Below are 19,180 nucleotides of genomic sequence, written 5' to 3' on the forward strand. Positions count from 1 at the left end.
GGTGCGGTGCGTGCGCGGCCCTCAGTCGGGCCGAAAGCTGGGGCCACCTGCTGCCCCTCTCCGCCTGGCCGGGCAGCAGGACCTCAGGTCAGTCGCCCAGGTCCACATCCACACCTGCGTCAGTGACATCCGTGTTGTGTCTCCGTCTCCCTACCAGTACAGTCTGTGAATCCTGGGGCTGGCACCTTCCTAGGCAGACTCCGCTCCTGGCCTCCTAGGGCCAGTGTCCCTGGGGTGGCTGGGGACACGGGCTATGAAGGGGTGGGTGACAAGGGCCCCATAGGGACTCGCAGGGAGAAGGTACCGTTCCGACTGTGGTGGGAGACAGTGGCAAAGGCCATAAGGAGTGCTCAGCCGCCAGCGTGGAGAGCAACCGACTGCAGGGTCCAGGGCAGAGGTGAAGACCCTGCAGTTCCACAACGTTACCAGCAGGTGGCAGGGCAGAGCAGGGGAGTGGCCTCTCCACGGAGTGCACAGAAGAGGATGGGTCCCCTTTACCAGGGTCCAGGGGTTCGCTGGCTGTGGGATGTGCCTGAGTGACTCGGTGGGGGAAGGGGTTCTGTCTCAGCAGGCAGGCACAGGCTTCCGCTCCAGAACAGCGGATTCCCAAGTGGTCCTTGCACCGCTGCTGCCCCCTGGCCAGGAGGCTCCCTACCCTCCACCCCGCGGTCACTGTGGGGACTCAGTCATCCACCATCCCTGTTGGATCAGATCCCAGGAGGGTGGGGCTTGGTCTCTGCTGCCCAAGTGAAGTTTCAGGGTGAACCAAAGGAGCAACGCGGCAGCTCTGGTGGACACCTGAGGCCACCCTGGGTCACCGCTCCATAGGGCTTGGCACCCCCATCTCCTCATCCCCGATGCGGCTCCCTAGTTAAGAGCAGAAATTCCTCAGGCCTGGGGCATTTGCACGAGCTGTGCCTTCTCGACTGAGTCTGTCTGTGACCGTGGGGCTCTCGTGTGTCACCATGTGGCTGCTCACCGAGTCTGCAAGCCCTTCCTGCCCTGTCCCTGTGTGCCCGGGTCCACAGCTGGTGGGCTTGCTGCAGGACCGATGCTGTCCCAGGAGGACCCCGGTCCTGCCACCACAAAGCTGTGGGCCTCAGTTTGCCTATCTGTTCACCTATCTGTTCTCCATCTGTGATCACCCTCGCCCCCGCCCAAGGCGCAGGTGACCCCTACCCAAGATGCAGGAGTGGACAAAGGGGCCCTCGCTGGAGTAGAGGCCGTAGGTGCCCAGGTATGGCGACACCACCTTCTGGACTAGCGTCTCCAGGCGCAGGTAGTCATCGGTTGCACCCCGGGCTTCGTGCACACCCTGCGAGAGAACAAGGGGCAGGGGGTCGCACACTTCCGTCCAGCCTGTCCCTGCCTCCTCCGTTCCCACAGCAACCTTCCCGCCCACCCCCTGCCCTGCTGCTTCAGCACCCTCTGTGCTGACCACTGCCAGCTGCTGTGGTCTGGATGCCCCATGCCAAGGGCACTGTGGACAGAGAAGGCCAGGCCTCCCTCAGTCCACCCACAGGGCCCTGAAGGCCCTGGGCAGCAGCACCTCCTGCTCACGGCTCAGCCCTTCCTGTCCCTCCTGGGATGCTCCTCGTCTACCCACTGGACCACTGAAGCCACTTCCCAGCACCTGGGAGTAAGGGAGGAGGCTGCCATGGGCCACCTGGGTGCTCCCTGAGCAGCGGGCCGATTCGCGTGCCCTCTGTCCCAGCACCTGGTAGAGGACCAAAAGGGCAGCTCCAGTGAGCGCTGGCTTAATGATCAGTGTGTGAATGAATGCAGACAGCACGCCTGGAGGGCTGCCTGCTGCCGACCCTCGGGAGAACACTGTGACGTCCACGCCAGCACGGCCTGGCGTTAGGAGGGATACAGCCTGTGACTCACTGGGGATGGAAGTCACCTGCCTCCCAGTGTGGCCCAGCTGGTGGCGACTCCCGAGCCTGGCCAGGACTCTGGTACGGGGGTGGGGTTCCCACAATCCTTGGACCACCTCTGCCCACAGCCGTGGACAGGCGGATAGCCTTCATGTCCTGAGCTGGGCTGGGTGTCTCATGCCATCCACCTTGAGGACCTGTCATGCTCCCCGCCGTGTGGTGCTGGGACTGAATCGGCCCCACTCAGGACCTGCAACAGCAGGGGCCGATTCACCAGGGACAGCTCAGCAGGGGCTTGGACAGGGTCAACTGTGACCAGCAAGTTTGGCTGTGTCAACCTGACTGGCTTGGGAGCCCTTTGGGTGATGGAGGTGTGACCTGGGGTGCTCTATCTGCTCCCTGCCCTGTGTCCTGGTCCCCAAGAACTGAGCAGTTTTTGCTCCATCAAGCCCTTCTGCCATGCTGCTCCTACTGCAGCTGACCATGGACTAAATCCCCCGAAACTGTGAGCCAGATTAAATTCCTCTTTCAGGTTGTGGGTGTCAGGTACTGCTGTGTCCAGCAATGACATAGTGACACACGGATCATTCAAAGTGGGGACCACGGCACAGGCTTACTGTCAGGGCGGAGGTGCAGTCCGCGGCGGACTGCAAAGCGCATCCAGGAAGCTGCATGATGCACAGCAGCCACCAGGGGGCAGCAGCACCAGGCCCTGGCCGCCTCCCTGGGTCTTCCCAGAACCAACACACCTTCCTGGGTACGTCACAGCCCACGGGGAATTTTCCTGGGATTTCTCCCCATGACCCTCACACCTGCCTGCGAGGTAGGAGGTCTTGCTGTCAAAGAGAAATCCCACCCGCTGGCATGCCTATGCCAGGCAGGCATCCCTGCTGGGCTGCCAGGGTGACCCACACCTCTTCACACGACAGCTCTCCTGGCCGTGGGATCTCACTGGCGCTCTCTGCCCTGGGGCTGACCCTAAAGGGATCCCATATATAGGGGGCTCAGGACAACAAGCAGGGTTTTGGCAACTGAGAATCAGGGCAGAGCTGGCCCACGGGCCCCAGCAAGCACTGCCCTGTGTTTCCCCAGTGTCCTGCACCTGGGGGACAGGCTGTCACCTTCAGCCACTGCACGCCCTGCAGGGCATGGGAAACAGCAGGCTATGGAGACATCTGCTGCTGGGGGCTCTGTGGGCTGCCAGCAGCGTCCCCTTCCCCAGAGCCACCCTGGCTAGGAAAACTGCCTGGGCAGAAGGGCTGCAGTCACTGTGTGTGCATGTGGCATGGTGTCCACAGCCTCAGCAATAGACCCAGCATCCTGGAGGAACCATCACGGGCCCCTTCAAACCCCCAGGCACCCGTATCCTGGCCTGGTGTCGTCCCTACCCGCCTCTCCCTCTCCAAGTCCCCAAATCCTTGGGCAGACTCTGTCTGTGGCACCCGAGCCCAGCCCCGCGCCCTACCTGCAGCACCAGCAGCATCTGCACGATGGCAGGTGGTACGCGGGCGTGGGCACGGGCCAGCGCGTCCTCCAGCTTCACGCTCAGGGTGATCGTGTTGCGGAAATGCAGCAGGGCCAGCTGGCGCACCGAAGGCTCCTTGCCCTGGAGACACCGTGCGCATGAGCAGGACAGTCAGGGCTGTGCCCTCGGGGCCCACCCAGATGGCCCTGTCCCAGGCAAAGGCCCCGTGGGCTCCCTCCCGCGAGGATAGGGTTCCGTGCACAGAGCCCCGCACGGCCCGGGGAGCAAGCGTGGTTTGAGCAGCCCAGCGCACGCAGAGAGCAGCGCAGCACAGCAGGCCCGCCCCGCCAGGCAGCCTCCCTCCCAGTGAGGCCAAGCTGGCCTGGCACCATGGCACTGCCCTCCTCCCCACACCTGCACGGGGTAGAAGATGGCCTGCAGCGTGGGCAGCACGTCGCTGAAGAAGAAGTCCCAGGTCTCCGCCAGCGAGTCTAGCAGCTTCTGTCCTGTTGGACGAGGAGCCATCACCACCTGCCAGACCCTTTCCATGCACTCAGGAAGGACAAGGGGCCAGGCCCTGCGTTGAGCCCACAGGTGCCTGCCAAGGCCGACATCTGTCCCCTGCACAGCAGCCCCAGGGCCTGAGCCTGTCACTCGGCCGCCGTGCACCTCAGTGTGTCCAGCTGTGAAACGGGACAGTGTCAGGGCCACCTCCCGACCTGCGGACTCACTGACACTAAGCCACAAGACACTCAGCCTAGGGTCTGTCCTGGGTGCGCCCGTGCTGTCTCTGGTGCCACGGAGAGGTCATCCATCGCCAGACCTTCCTGATCCTAGAGCAGCAGCCGAGGGGTCCATCCACCTGCCTCACCCTCCCGCTTGTCCATCCGACTAGCATTTACAGGGCACCCGTTCTGGGCCAGTTTGACGCTGGGCACCGGGGACCCAAATGATTCCCAACAGCTTCCAGACCCATCAGGTGACAGGGACAGGGACACAGGTGGTGCCTGGGGGGACAAAGGAGAGATGATCTCTGAGGTCAGTGACCTGGGCTGCGGTTCCCGGCGGCCTCTGCCAATAGGCGGGCCACACTGCCTGCCGCCAGGGTGGGTCTGGGGGAGCCGGAGTGACGCCAACAGCAGCACCCCACCCCAGGCGAGGAGGGGGCTGGACAGGCAGGGGCTTCCTAGAGGAAGTGCTGTCCAGGCCAGATTTAGAGACCGGCTTGCATGGGGGCTGCGTGGGTGCAGGCAGTGGAAAGCGGGGTGTGGACACCTCAGGACCGCTTAAGCCCCTAAGCTGGCTCTGTGCTTCACATGTGTCCCCAAGGGCTCTGGTGCCTCAGCAGCCCCGTGGTGGGCTCTGAGAAGGAAGAAAGGGTCTCCGAGAGCCACCAGCTGTCTCCCTAACTCTGTGGGCCTCCCTTCCCCTGGCCGTTTCCCTCAGGATCCTCATCCAGCGGACCAGTCTCCGTGTGTGGCCCACACCTGGCTGGGGGTGAGGTGGCCGCAGAGCCCGGCAGGCGGATGCTCGCTGCCCCGGGGAAGGCCCATACACAGAGTCCCTTCAGTCCCGCCGACACGGAGGAAGAAAGGATGCTCAGTCCCCACTGGCCGTGGGCTGGCCCTGGGCATCCGCCAGGCAGCGTCCCGCTGAGCAGGCCATTCCCCAGCCCACGGGCGGAAACTGCAGGAAGCAGATGTCCAGCCCTGTCGGAGCCGCAAGGATCTCACAGCCACTCAGGGGCCCCAGGGACAGCGATGGCAGAGCCCACAGTGGGGCCGGGAGAGCAGGGACCCGGCAGGAGCTTGGTCACACAGTCCATGAACCACAGGCTGCTTCCTGGACGCCACCAGTCTTTACCCCACTCGGGGGCAGCCTCACCCCCAGGGAGCCTCAGGCGCCAGGGAAACGCTAGGGTGGGCGGCCGTGCGGTCCAGGCTGAGGGCAGCGCCTGCTGTGCTTGCTGCCACTCGTCCCCCTGGACCGGCACCGTCCGGCCCACCTCTGGACCCTGGGGCCCGACATGCCGTGCACACCCTGTACACGGAGAGTTGCCTTCCACCCCACGGTGCGGGCACAGGGGCTCCAGGCCAGAGAGGACAGGACAGGACCTGTCAGTGGCCCCCAGCTGGAGCCCGCTGCCTGTCTCAGGGCCTGGGCTGCTCAGCTAAGGGGCCACCCTCATCCCTGCCACCACCTGGACCTGCTTGGGAGGATGTGGCACCGAGTGCAGAGCTCCACCAGGCTGTACAAAGCCACCCTTTGAGGGCCCCATGCCTGGGAGCCGAGTGGTAGGCGCCGGCACCGAGGGAACGTGCGGAGTCGGACGGCGTGGGATGGCTCCTTCCCAGGCGCCACCGCTACCGCCTTGAGGCCACCCTGACCCCTCGGCCCGTGGCCTGTTCTCCTGGTGCTTCTCACACTCTTGCCTCAGCTGGCACGGCCCTGTGTGCGCACCGGGGTGCGGGAGGAACAGAAGACACGTGGCTCCGAGCTCCCCCTGTGCTGGGCTGAGATCCTGGCTCTCGGGTCTGAGTGAGGGCAGGGTGCTTGGTGCCTCTCTGTCCGGCCTGGGGCTTCTGTGAGCAGCAGGTGTAAACACCGGGCATGGAACACAGCAGGACCACACGAAGGACCCCACACAGGCAGGGAGTGCACACCTGGGCTACTCCCCCGGGCCTGGGACATGCCCGAGGGCCACTGTCACCTGACGCTCTCCAGGTAGCAAAGCCACTGGGACCACAGGCTCAGCAATGGCCAGGGGGTGTGGCTTGGAGCCAGACAGAAGCAGGATCGAGTCCTGCCTTTGCCTGTCAGAGTCACCGAGGATAAACTGCCCATTTCCACTGTGTTGTCCCCATCTGGGAACAAGTACCAGAAGGCCTCACCGTGTGGGTGCGTGTGCCTCCCAGGCCCTGCCCTTCCTTTATGAATATCAGGGCGATCTCCTGCGATCCCCTAGCCCCTCAACCTGTCCCTCTCCAATCCCCCGAGACCCTGAGGTGGCTTCTAATCAGAGGACAAGAGTCACCGAGACGGAGAGTCCTCATTGCAGTGAGGGGAGCAAGGACCTTCCTGGGTGCCCGGGTGAGGGACACATTACCCCCAAGTCCCCTCAGTGAGACCTCAGCCTCCCTGCTGCCACCCTCCCAGCCCTCCTGACCAGAGAGACCCCCCAGCCCTGGGTCTGTGGGCACTGACAGCACCCCCAGCCCGAGGCACTGAGCACAGGGTGCAGCAATGTTCACCCGGGCACCACTCACCCTCATAGAAGCGGATCTTGTCCCGAAGGATCACCATGCCTTTCGTCAGCAGCTGGTTCTGAAAGACACGAGGTACAGTCACTGGCCCATAGGGGCCCCGGCCCGTGGGACCCCAAGGGACCAGGGCAAAGCCTGGACCTGCACCGAGCAGGGCCTCTCTCAGGTCGTTACGAGGCAGGAGGTGGCCGTGGGGACACCCTGAAACGCAGGCCACGTGCCAGGAGCTCCGGTGAAGGGGACCCCCACGTGAGCGGGGCTGCAGGACCCATCGGCCCATCACCTCAGCCGCACGGGGTCCTGAGCGTGGAAGCCGGCGGCCTCAGCACCGGGCACGCTGGCTCAGGCGGTGACGACCAAATGTCCACACAGGGACTGCGTATAAAGGAAATGCGGGTGGTCACACGGGGAACGGCGTCCACCCGTAGAGGACACCGGCGGCACTGTCTGCTGCGAGCGTGAGCGGGGCTGCAGGACCCATCGGCCCGTCACCTCAGCCGCACGGGGTCCTGAGCGTAGAAGCCGGCGGCCTCAGCACCGGGCACGCTGGCTCAGGCGGTGACGACCGAATGTCCACACAGGGACTGCGTATAAAGGAAGTGCGGGTGGTCACACGGGGAACGGCGTCCACCCGTAGAGGACACCGGCGGCACTGTCTGCTGCGACGTGGACACTTTAAAACATGGCACCGAGGGGAAGAAGCCAGACAGGAAAGGCCATGCGGTGCTGGGACAGAGGCCTCGGGCCGGGAGACAGCACGGCCACCACCCTCACCGGGAGCGGGCGTCCTGTCCCCTCTGGCCTGCAAGGCCACCCACCTGCAGGTACTCGGTGAAGAAGGACCCCAGCTCTGTCTTCAGCAGCTGCCTGCGTGGGAGGGGAGACGACAGTGAGCAGGGAGGGGGGCAGCGGGGACCCATGGCTCGGCCTGGAGCAGAGGAAGGGGCGGGGCGGTTCTATGCCAACTGCAGGCTGAAGGTACTGGCCGCTGAGCCACTCTCAACTCTAAATTTTTACTCTGCTTCCACTAGGGGAACTTTCTAGCCAGTCCTGAGTTGCACGGTTCTGCTATACACGAATTTCAGTAAACGGGGTTTGAATAACAGCAGCCACCCAACATCACTGTTCAAATTTCCGTTTCCACAGCACCAAGGTTGTAAAGTAAGATCTCTACCGCTGGCTTCCAGGCCACCAATCACACCACAAGTAACAGATGAGCATCATGACTCATAACCAATCCCGGCACTTCTTTCAGAGCCACTCAGCGATGAGTCCCAAGCGCCTGTCATTCAGTTCTGTGCAGTCAGCAAAGTGTATGGCTGCACGGTCACCTCATGGCTCAGCCCAGCACCCCCTGCAGGTGCCCAGGACCCTCAGCGGACTGCTGGGCAGAACCAAGGCACACAACAGCTATCCCAAGATGAATGGTTCTTGTCATTTATTAAATATTGTACTGGATGGAAAACAACACCTGTACAGGTGCAGTGAAGCACCTCTTAGGGCCGGAAACTCTTAGGATGAAAGCCGGGAGCTAAAGTCCTAAGTGGAAAGTGACAGCAGCCAGCTACGGTGGCGCACGCCCATAATTCCAGCCCTTGGGAAGCTGAGGCAGGGGAACGGTCAGGAGTTCAAAGCCAGCCTGAACTGCACAGTGAGACGCCGTCTTAAAAAGGAAGAAAGGAAAGTAAGAGTGCTTTCCCAAGTGCTGTGGGAGGTTGAGGCAGAAGAGAGGCCAAGTTCAAGCCCAGCCTGGGCAACTTAGTAAGCGCTAGTCTCAAGCAAAGCAAAAGAGAGAAAAGCAAAGCGAGAATCCTCTGAACACACTAATACTGTTCAAGTGACTGTTGGTGAGGTTTGTAAACAAAGAAAACACTTCTGAATGTTTCTAACGTCTTAAATACAATGTTCCAAACAAATACTTACTTTGTTATCCTGTCCATTTCTCCGTACATTGGTAGTGAGCAGAGTGATAGGCTTTAATGCTGTGACCAAAGTTTGTAAGGATCATGATGGCACAATCCTAATCTCCCCACGGATTACTAAGATTGCTTTGCACAGTTTCAACATGCACAGTCTTGCTGAACAGAAAGACCACTTGTAAGATTTGTTAAAAGCAATACACGGAAGAAAAAGCCCCCAAAGCTGTACTTTTGCAAGATGTCCACCCTTCCTGCTGTGCCCCTGCCCCCAAGGAGTCAGAGGTCACAACGAACTCTTTCTGCCCCTAAGCAGCTGTGTCAGTCTTAGACCAGGGGTGGGAGGTGACAGTAAACTGAGCTTGCCCTACACACCGGAAGTGGGTGCTCTGGTCCCCGAGGCCCTTTGGAGCAGCCACACTCTGCTGAGGAGATGCAAGCCGGGCCCCAGCTCCAGGCTGGGCGTCCCCACCAACCTAGGAGGCCTGGAATCCCTGAGACATCATCAGCATCCAGCCGCTGTGATGGAGGTGGCTCCCACACCCTGATCACCCAGTCACCACAGGAGCTCAGAGCTCTGCAGCACCTCCAGAGCCCGCGAGTAGCAGGTGCTCACAGTGTGTGTTGAATACACACCCGGGAGACTTCCAGGTGGCAGCCCAGAGAACCCTGGGAGCCCAGATTTCCAGACAGGAGACAGTCAAATACGCCGACTCCAGTCACAGGCAAGGCAGGAACTACTTTCATTTTTCAGATGGAGCAACTGAGGCACAGGGAGGGCACCTAATGAGGTCAAAAGAGAAGCCAGGGAACCAAGGTTGGGTCCCTAGATCTGTGGATTAAAAACAAACAGCCAAACCAGGCATGCTGGAAAATGCCTGAATCTCAGCACATGGAAGGCTGATCACCGTGAGTTTGAGGCCAGCCTAGGCTATGCAGGGAGTTCAAAGCCTGCCTGCCTGACCTGCATAGTAAGATGCTGTCTCAAAAACAAAACAAAATGCAAACCAAAGAAACAGCCAGAGCATGGCGGTATATACCTGTTGTCCTACCCACTCAGGAGGCTGACGCAGTACTGTTTGAGCCCAGGAGTTCAGAGACAGCTTGGGCAACATACAGTCCCTATCTCAAAGAAACCCCAGACCTCTCTGACATCCAGTCTAGAAGCTCAGGAGGGCCAAGCCAGCGTTCGGGGGCACGGAACTCAGATTTAAACCAGTACAGTGAAATTGTTAGGGCTGTTAATGATACAAGCAGCTCCCCCGGGCATGTGTGTCATGGGTTTGCCACCACCGGGTTAAACCAATCTGCTTCACACCCATGAGAGCCAAGCCACCCGTGGGCTCCTGGACAGTGAGGTGCTGGGCCACGCTGGGGGTCGGGGGACTGGCCAGCCCCATGCATGCTGGGAATGGAGGAGGGAGAAGGGGTGCGATGGCCTCCAGCCACAAAGTGCAGCAGGGAGTCGAGGGGTGATGTCCTGAGATGCTGACGGGGACCTGGCACCGTTCCCCAGTGTGGCAGGGACAGGTGGCCACCACGCAGCCGGAGCCAGGAGAGGGTGGAATCCTCATGTGAGCAGAGCCAGCAGCTGGAGGACCCGGCCACACTGTTCAAGGCTGCCTGTGTGCGACACAGGCTGCCCCAGTTGTACAAGGACACAGAGCACAGAGCAGCCCTGCCGCAGGGCACAGCGAAGACGCCTCCACAGCTGAGTGACACCAGGGCACCTGGGCTCAGGCTCTGAGAAGGGGGCCGCAGGGTATCTCCTTTGGGATAATCACCAAAAACCCCACAAGTCAGGAGAGGTGAGGGCCCCCAGTGGGCTCCTGCTGCCACCCAGGCTGATCTGCTCCCTGAGGGTTTTTCTCCAGGCTGGGCTTGAACTTATGATCCTCCTGCCTCAGCCTCCCAGAGTACTGAGATTGCACGTGTGTGCCATCACATCTGGCACCAACTTTAACAACTACAAACAAAATGTCAAGGAGAGGGTTAGAGAAAAATGTCAGTGGAGCGCCCCAAAACCAAACTCTGCCTCAAAGGGTGTCATGGGAGGGCCATGTGTACAGCTCGGCACAGGTGAGATCCGACCTGGGAAATATGGCTGGGCACAACTCACAAGCAGGATGAGCCGAGCCGCACAGGGCAGGGATGGACACACATTTCCCCAAAGACTCCCAGCAGCCATCAGCCTGCAGAGAGGATCCACACCTCTGTCCCGGAGAGTCGCACACCCTCCCTCTAGCTGCTGGAACCCAGAACCGGAGGACGGACAGGCGGTGGCGAGGGCGTGGGGACCCTGTACACTCCAAGGGGAGCAGCCGCGGTGGGAAGGAAGAGGCGGCTCCCCAAAATATCACCAGGGGACTTGGCAGCCCCAGCCCCCACACCAGGCTACCCAAGGTACCTGTGTGTCCCTGACAGAGTAGCAGGGTGATGACCGTTGGCACCAGTGATGATCACCAGAACAGACACAGCGTGCACAGAGCTTCTGGGTGAGAGAAGCCAGGCACGGAAATCACATGGTGCCTGAGCCCACACACTGGAAGTGTCCGAAATGGGGACAGCAGGGCAGAGCTAGCTAAAAACCACTGAACTACGTAGTGCAAAAGGGTGAACTTCCGGCAAGCGAATTCTACCTCAGTGAAAATTCACATCCAGCCAGGCACTGCACATCGAAGGTAGGGGCAGCCCCAACAGCAGCGAGCCGGCATGTGCTCTCGCTGCGCCGCTCGGCCTGGGTGCACCGATCCTGGGGGCACAGCGGCCCACAGCCCGCAGCGATGCCTCGCACAGGCTGGGAGGCAGGGGCTGACGGTGACTGCTGCGGCACATGAGGGCAACGGAATGTCCTCGAGGGACGCGTTTCTTGGTGTCCCTGCTGCCGAGTCAGCCACGGCTGTGTAGGTACCGACATTTACACATGGGCAGAAGGACAAGGACGTCAGCGTCTTCAGTCACGCTCACCTTCCCTGCACACAAGCTGCGAGCCACGTCCAGAGCTCCAGGCGCCACGCCCTGCCCTCGGCCTGTTTTCCTGGGCAGGAGGCTGGCTGGGCACTTGCCTGTGCCACACCCAGGTTCATGCTCCAGGGGGGACTGTGGGCCAGGGTGGGGGCTCCAGGAAAAGGGACAGCGGCACACAGGACCTGCAACCTCTGGTGTTGGAGGGGCTGCACAGCAGCCATGTGCTGGAAATATGGGAATTCGACGGGATTGCCTTTTTGTGTGTATGTGTGTGTGGACTGAACTTAGGGCCTCTGCCCTGAGCTCCATCCCCTTAGGGTCTCCCTGAGTCACTGAGTTACCCGGGTTGGGATCGCACTTGCAGTCCTCCTGCCTCAGTCTCTCAGTGCTGGGATTACAGGCGTGCACCACCATGCCTGACTCTTTTGGGTGGTTGTTATAACATCACCAACAGACTCCTTAGATAAGAGGAGAAAAGCAGGGCTCTACAGTGACACGTGTCAGGCCTGGGAAAGGCACCATGGTCTTGCTCTCTGTCACTCTGGCTGGCCACTTCCTGCCTGGGCCTCGGTTTACCCTATGTAAGGGCCTCTGGGTGGGTACAGGGTGTCCACATGTAAAATCTGACGCCCATCCCACTTACCCCCTCATGTGCCCTGAATAACAAGGGGAAAGCATGCTGCCTGTTTTTCCTCATGAGCTGTTTTGTTTTTGTTTTTTTAAGACAAGTGTCTCACTGCAAAGTCCAGGCTGGCCACGAACTCGAGGCAATCCTCCTGCTTCAGCCTGCCGAGCGGTGGGATTCTAGCTGCCAATAAGCTTCTGACGGGGGACAGGCAGGGCGGGTCAGGCTGAAGGTAAACACCTTCTTGCCCCAGCCCTGCGACTTGCCAATAGCACGAGGGCTCTGAGATGCAGCCTCCCTAGGCACGACGACTGGGAGCCGCGGCCACCTGCTTATATCTCGTCCTCCTTCACAGCCCGCTTCCCAACGAGGGCGTCTGCGGCGGTGAGCGCCCTTCCAGAACGACACTCGGCCTTCACGCAGGTCGGCCCTTCCTCTTGGACAGGAAATGCCCTGGCAGGGCCCCACCCACTCCCCTCCAGCACGGCCAGACCCAGGCACTCACCGCACACCCTCATTGAGGCTGAAGAGCTCCTGGTCAGGCAGCCCCTTGCGCTGGAAGACAGCGATCACCCCGTTGTGGATGCTGTGGGTGGGGAGAGAGAGGCATTTACGCCCAAGGCCCGGCTCCCCATGGCCGCCAGCCAGCCCTCCTGAGACCCCAAGGCCCTGCCAGCCCAGCCCTAGCTCACCTGAGCGAAGGCCTGCTTGCCAGGGTCCTGGTCACCTTTCTAGGACACCCAGGCCCCCTGTACACAGTCTGTGGCCAAACCTTGGCTGACTCTACTTTCTTCCTGCTGGGCCAGAAACCCTAGGGACCCCTCCACTGGCCTCTCCTGCCCCCAACACATCCAAATGCTACTGACCTCACCCTTGTTTTATTTTTTGAGACAGGGTCTCGCTGTGTAGTTCTTTGAACTATGTGTCCCAGGCTGGCCTTGAACTTGGGACCCTCTGGCCTTAGCCTTCCAAGTGCTGCAATCCCAGGTGTGCGCCACCATTCCTGGCTAACCTTCGGAACATCTGCTGCCTCTGGCTTCTCCACCTCCATCGCCACCCCCAAATTCAGGGCCCAGGGAACATAAACACTGCACCTCCAAGGGCACTGAAAACCCCTTGTTAGCACAGTGGCACATACAAGGCTGAGGCAGGAGGACCACGACGATGCGAGGCCTCCTCTTTCCCAGACCCTCAGAGGGCTGCAAGGATGAGCGTGGGGCCCAGGGTGGGGCTGCTCGTTCCTGGCCAGGCCGGGGAACACCTGTTCCAAGTCCCAGCAGGGGCCCAGTCCCAGGAAAGCTGCTCCCCACTGCAGACTAGAAGAGGCCACAGGCTCGTGCGCATCTAAGAGCCTCCACGAAGGCGGCTGTCTGCAGCAGCTGCCTCCCTAACGGCCGAGGACTGGGCCCCACGGTGGGCCTGGGGGAGGGAGGCCAGGTGGAGGGGCCAGCTGAAGGCCAAGGCAGGAGAAAGTGGAAGGAGCCAGAGACGCCAGTATGGGCGACATCCAGGGGCCTCTAGCCCGCTGTTCTCAGGGACCTGCTTCTCCCATCTCAGCCCTCCCCCATGAAACACTCTGGAAGGACCCCAGCCCATACCGGCCCCTAACCAGAGGTGACTGCACAAGGTCCCACCTCAGGGCCCAAGGCCCCACCTGTCCCTCGTCCCCTGGGGAGGAGGTGGCCTCTGGCTTACTGTGAACCCCAGCCTGGCCAACCCCACCACCCACTTCCTACCCTGATGGCCCCAGCTTCCTCCAGCTCACAGGCAGGCGTGGATCTGACCCGCTGCCCCTGCACGGCCTCGGCCCGTGTCCCCATGCTGCAATGGTGGGGCACGAACATGGAGCCGCCTGACCTGCAGGAGGTCCCGGGCTTGTGCGACAGGGAAGGGTGAACCGGGGCTGCCGAGGGGTCCTTCCCACCCTCCCACTAACTGCCAGCCTGTGATGGGGTGGGGTGTCAGCCCCTAAGGACAGCAGAAAACACTAAGCTCAGAAAAGCTGTGCGATTTGCCCAGTCACAAGTCTGCACCATCGCTGGGACGGGGCCCGGCTCAGTGCTCCCGACACCCCAGACCATGGGGGTGCCCCGGCTGGGCAGCTCCTGCTCTTTCCAAAGTCCATGCTGGGTAAGCAAGAGAACCTTTGTGTGGCCCTTGCAGAGGAGAGTGGGAGGCTCAGGCCTCATGTGACTTGTCATGCCCAGGAGAAGTGAAACTTGGACACCAGAGCTCGGCAAATGTCGAGGTGCCTGCAGATGCCCCCCGCCCCCCAGGGCACAGGATGGAGAGAAGCCGACTGGAATGCTGGCTGGGAGGGTGCACCGAGTCCCCGAGAGGCATGATGGGGGCTCCTGAGGACACCTGCTGAGGCCACCCTGGTCGGGTGGGGAGCGGGTTCTCTGGGGTGTCACTGGCCCCTCGCTGGCAAAGGGGACATGGGGAGACGAGCCCCATCTTCTCGGGCCCCTGTCACATTGTGGACTGGACCTCTGGGGTCTCAGGGGACCCAGAAATGACAGGGAGTCTCTGCTAGGGACCCCTCCTCGTGGCTCCTCTCGAGACATCCCGCGATGACTCCTTTTCTTGTTCGGTGGTGGCAGTGGATTCCAGGGTCTATTGCAGGCCAGTGAGTGCGCCGCCATGAGCTAACCTGTCCTTGTCAGGACCCCTGGGAATGGACCAGAGTGGGCAGGGAGTGACCTCGACCTCCAGGAGCCTGGTGGGGATCTGGAGCCCCTCCTGGGGCACTCACTGGCCCCGAATGGCAGCAGGCACTGTGGCCAGCGTGCAGGAACAGCGGAGTGGCTGTTGGCTGTGACTGGGGCACTCACTGGCCCCGACTGGCAGCAGGCACTGTGGCCAGCGTGCAGAAACAGCGGAATGGCTGTGTCCTCCCCTTGTCACTGCCACCCCAGGCCACCCACTGTGGAGGGAGGGAGGAAGCGGGAAGCCCCGTCTGTGTGGTGGGGTCCTGGGGCCAGCCCGAAGATCCCAGCTCTATCTGGCTAAACTCGAGGCGTCGGCGGGGCCCGGTCTCCATCCTTGCTTCGGCCAGCTTCCTGAGATGCCTGCGGTTCCTGGCTCCCCCTTCTCTCTGGGGCCCACGCGAGGCACCTGCAAGTCCCTGCTTCCATTGAACTGCCTCCGGGGGACTGTGGCGGGCTCCGCAGACCTGTGATTACAGGGGCCTCCCAGACACGGGACCTCCCACAGAGCCTCCCCAGCTCCAGTCCCTAATTGGAGAGCATCTGTAGTCTTCTGCCAGGTGTAAACCCCTGTGTGCCAACCGTGGAGGTCCTGGAGGCCGTGCTCCTGCTGACTGCAACCAACTGGTCCCAGGAGGGGGCTCAGGGCCCAGCCTGACGCAGAGCAGCACGAAAGGGTACTGGAGATCATTGTGGACCTCACGGACTCCATCCCGCTCTGCCAACCAGGGACCCAGCTGGGGGCTCGGGCCCTCATCGCCTGGCCTTCTAAGACCCCCAAAGCCTGGTGTCAAAAGTGAGGGCTTTGCGGTTGGACCTGGGTAGCACCTGCCTTTCTTGGGCCTCAGGGGGCTCATCCATGAAATGAGAGCACTGAGCTCACCTTGAGGGTTTCGGGGATGCAGGCTAAGGTGGGAATGTGTACCCCAGTGCCTGTGGGATCAGGTTCTCAGCAGTGCTTGGGGAGACTGGGGTGCGGGGTACTCTGTGAGCGCCAGGACTGGTGGCTCGAGTGGACAAGGCCCTAGCATCTTCTGCTAGGCACAGTGGAGTAAAGACAAGGTCATTTAGGCCCTGCCCTATTCCCTACCTGAGAGGGACACTGGCTACAGAATACAGATGGCTCTTCCTGTAAGCATCCCTGTCGGTGGCCCAGCTGGGACACTGGGTCCTACATGTCCCTGGCCATGGCCTTGGGTCAGTGGGGATCCTGACTGGTCCCTTTCCTCCTCTGGCTGAAGACAGCACAGCCCCAGAGAGTGATGGAGGAGCAAAAGGCCCATCCTGTGCCTGCTGCCCGGGGTGCACACCCCACCCTTCCTGCCATCTGAGCTCCCTAATACTGACACCCATGGCCCAACACCCACCACGGAAGGGGCTTGTGTGGGGCGGAGTCCCCTGTGGGGCAATGGCTCAAAGAGGCTCGGATACCCACGTGTCCCTCAGCACCCTGGGTGGGCAGGTGTGGCAGGAGGCAGGGGCTGAGCCCTCGGTCACAAGGCTGCCTGGTCCCCTCCAACACGCCGTCCCCATGCTCAGCTCCCACAGTGCCTAGACGCCTTCCTCCTCCTGTCCTGCACTGCACACCTAGGGGTCACCTCCTCTCCCTCCCCCACCCAGGACAGATGTGGCCCCTCAGCTCAAGGGCATGGCCTTCACAGAGCCTGAGGCTTCCAGGGAACACAGGGTCAGACCCAGCTGGGAGCGACCTGGGGTTGCCAGGTAGACACAGGGACAGACAGCGACCCCTTCCCCCCCTTGAAAAGGAGGGTGGACCCCAAGGTGGGTAGCGAGTGTGCCCTCCGGAGACTTGTGTCCCCGTCACCCTGCCACCCCAGGAGTGCCCTACAGTACCCACCTCAGTGCCAGGCCTGCCCCAGCCTGGGGAGGGGCCAAACCCACCCAGTGAAGTAGCACCAAGCGCATAGTAAACAACTCGGGGGCCTCTGGATCACAGATGCAGGAGGCCCCGATGGCAGGCGTACCGGCATCTGACCCCCAGAACATGCTCCCCACAGCCCTAGCCTTCCCGGGGAGGAGGGCAGCGCCCTGGCCCAGCAGTGTCACTAGCTCATCTCTCCAGTGCCAGCCATGACCTGCAATTACTCCTCTGCTGACCTGTCTCCTGTCTACTTCCTGGCTCCTCCTCCCGACTTGGAAGCCCTGTTCTCTGCTGAACCCACGCCCTGGGCCCAGCACGGTACCGGCGGAGGGTGGATGGAGGGTGAGTGAATGCCCGGCGAAGCGCCCTGTGCTGCTCACGACAGAGCAAGCCATACACTTTAACCCGTGCCCGGATGAGGAGACGGGGTTGTGGGGAACTCGGGGTGTGCCCAGGTCATGGAGGCAGGTAGAATGAGGGCTCCCAGATATCCATCCGGCCTGACTGGGAGACCAGTGTGTGTAGAGGTGACAGCTACGGCTCTTGGTATGCAGGCAGCAACTGGGGTCTTTACAGGAGGACAGAGACCGGGACGAGGCTGCCACGAGCCAAGGACGCCGGGACTGGTGGTGGGAAAGGACCCCCAGTCCAGCAAGGGGAGCACAGCCTGGCCACACCTGTGAGAGTCTGGCCTCCAGATGGGGCACGGACACACTGCTGCGGCTTCCCTGTCAGTGGCCGTTTGTTCGCTAAGCCCCAGGAATGAATGCGGTCACACAGATAAAAAGGGGCTATAAAATGGGGAGTCCACAGCTCGGCAAGCCAAGACCACAGGGACGCAGCTGTCCCTGACCCTGCACGGCCCTGCTGTGGGGTAAGGACAGGCAGACAGGAAGGGACCCTGCTGTTCTGGCTCAGGGAGAAGCAGGGAAGGCACCGTGCTCTCCATGGCTTAGCCAGCACTGGGCAGAGGTAGAGGCAGGGTGCAGGTCCTTGCTGCTGCTCCCGGGTGCTGTGGGTGGGTCCCCAGGCACTCTGGGTGCCCTCTGTGTCTCTCAGCAGGAGGGGGAAACACCTCACTGGGCCAGGCTGGGGCTGAGCAGTGATGCAGATTAATGAGGTTCAGAGGCTGGAGGTAAGGGGCCTTGGGGTACTGTAGAAGAGGGGCTGCATTTCTGTCTGCCAGGCCACCAAGAGAAAACCCAGGGGAGATGCTCAGGGTCCCCTCTCCACAGAGCTTCCTGGGCTGGGAAAGACATGGGGTCACACAGGGTTGGGAGAGGGGCTGCTGAGCACTCCCCAGCCAAGACACAGCCAGTGCTCACACCTCACAGGGGACTCCCAAGACGAGTCCAGCCCAGACTGGAGGGAGCTCAGACAGTTGCTCTTGGTGAAGGCTGGGGAACCGGCTGAGGCGTGCACAGGTGCTACCCCTACAGATACGCTGGCCCTCCAATGAGTCTGAGCTGGGATTGCACGGTTGCAGAGCACCTACAACATGCTGGGCACCATGCTAAGGGCTGTACTATGCATTTCCACATTTAACCTGGACAACAGGCCCTGGTGGTGAGCAGGCACCATTATTCACATATTTTATAGATAAAAGAGGACCAGAGAACCTGGGCATGGTGGCTCACACCTGTAATCCCAGCCCTCGGGAGGCTGAGGCAGGAGGATCGCTGTGAGTTTGAGACCAGCCTGGGCTACATAGTGAGTTCCAGATCAGTCTCAACTACGTAGTGAGACCCTGTCTCAAAAAACAAAACAAAACAGGACCAAAGACATTGACTCACTCAAAACATACAGCAGGAAAGGGGCAGAGATGGGATTTGAACTAAAGACTGCCTGGCTCTTTCCACTACAGGACAGCAAGAAACAAGTAAGACAGAAGTCTGTCTCCTTAGTACTTTAGGGGGGAAAAGACCAGACACCGAGCAACCTCAGGCCAGGGTGACTCCCTAACAGGGTCCTCTTCTCTTACTGCGCCCACCCCATTTTGTTCAGTTTGGGACTTGGGGGAGAGCAGAAGATAAGCAAGGCTGACCCTGTCCTGCCCTGTCCCTAAGTGTACACAGGGGCCCAGCTGGCCCCTGGTGCCCACCAGGATGCTGGGAAGGAGTGGATGAACCAAAGAGACTGTGTCCAAGTGACAGCCGGTGGAGCATCTGGTGCCTGGGGGGTGGGGACAGCACCCGCAGACCCCGAGCAGCCCCTCTGTCCCTTTCGGCGCAGCTGCCCTTTTCTAAAAAGGCCCCTGAGCAAAGTACGGGGGACATCTCGCAAGTAACCCATCTGCTTTCTGGTGCTCGGGTCAGGGCTGGGGGAGGGGCTCCCCACGTCCCCGGGTCCCCCTCGCCCCGGGGAGGAAGGGTCCTCTGGGGAACGCCCGGCGGCCCTGCTGCACCCAGCGGCCCCCTGGAAGCCCCAGTCCCTCAGGGGAACCAGCGCCTCCCACCCACGGAGCCTCCACGCGGGCA

The 19,180-nt window shown here is 61.4% G+C and overlaps 1 protein-coding gene across 2 annotated transcripts; it reads right to left on the reverse strand.

The window, feature by feature from the left end:
• Positions 1-6: 6 nt before the first annotated feature.
• Prr5 (proline rich 5) lies at positions 7-12,696 on the reverse strand. 2 transcript variants are annotated; one of them, XM_019208979.1, is made up of 6 exons: positions 12,619-12,696; positions 6,609-6,666; positions 3,757-3,848; positions 3,343-3,483; positions 1,180-1,315; positions 7-867 (listed from the first exon to the last, which is right to left on the reverse strand). In XM_019208979.1, the coding sequence occupies exons 2-6, from the start codon at positions 6,643-6,645 to the stop codon at positions 815-817; spliced, it is 459 nt and encodes a 152-aa protein (XP_019064524.1). In that variant the 5' UTR covers positions 6,646-6,666; positions 12,619-12,696; the 3' UTR covers positions 7-814. The 2 variants fall into 2 exon arrangements, with proteins under 2 accessions (XP_019064524.1, XP_019064525.1); XM_019208980.1 differs by adding an exon at positions 7,424-7,472 and having other exon boundaries at positions 7-1,315; positions 12,619-12,655.
• Between the last annotated feature and the right edge of the window lie 6,484 nt (positions 12,697-19,180).

Source organism: Fukomys damarensis, unplaced genomic scaffold, assembly GCF_012274545.1.
Source record: "Fukomys damarensis isolate Sample0158 unplaced genomic scaffold, DMR_v1.0_HiC HiC_scaffold_19, whole genome shotgun sequence".
Lineage (NCBI taxonomy): Eukaryota > Metazoa > Chordata > Mammalia > Rodentia > Bathyergidae > Fukomys > Fukomys damarensis.

What these genes read in the sequence shown, in the direction of transcription:
- Prr5 (XM_019208979.1), bottom strand. Translation starts at nt 6,645, where the DNA reads ATGGTGATCCTTCGGGACAAGATCCGCTTCTATGAGG. An exon ending in CCATCTTCTACCCCGTGCAG is followed by an intron (nt 3,484 to 3,756) that starts GTGTGGGGAGGA and finishes CGGTGTCTCCAG; the next exon opens with GGCAAGGAGCCTTCGGTGCG. An exon ending in AGATGCTGCTGGTGCTGCAG is followed by an intron (nt 1,316 to 3,342) that starts GTAGGGCGCGGG and finishes GTTCTCTCGCAG; the next exon opens with GGTGTGCACGAAGCCCGGGG.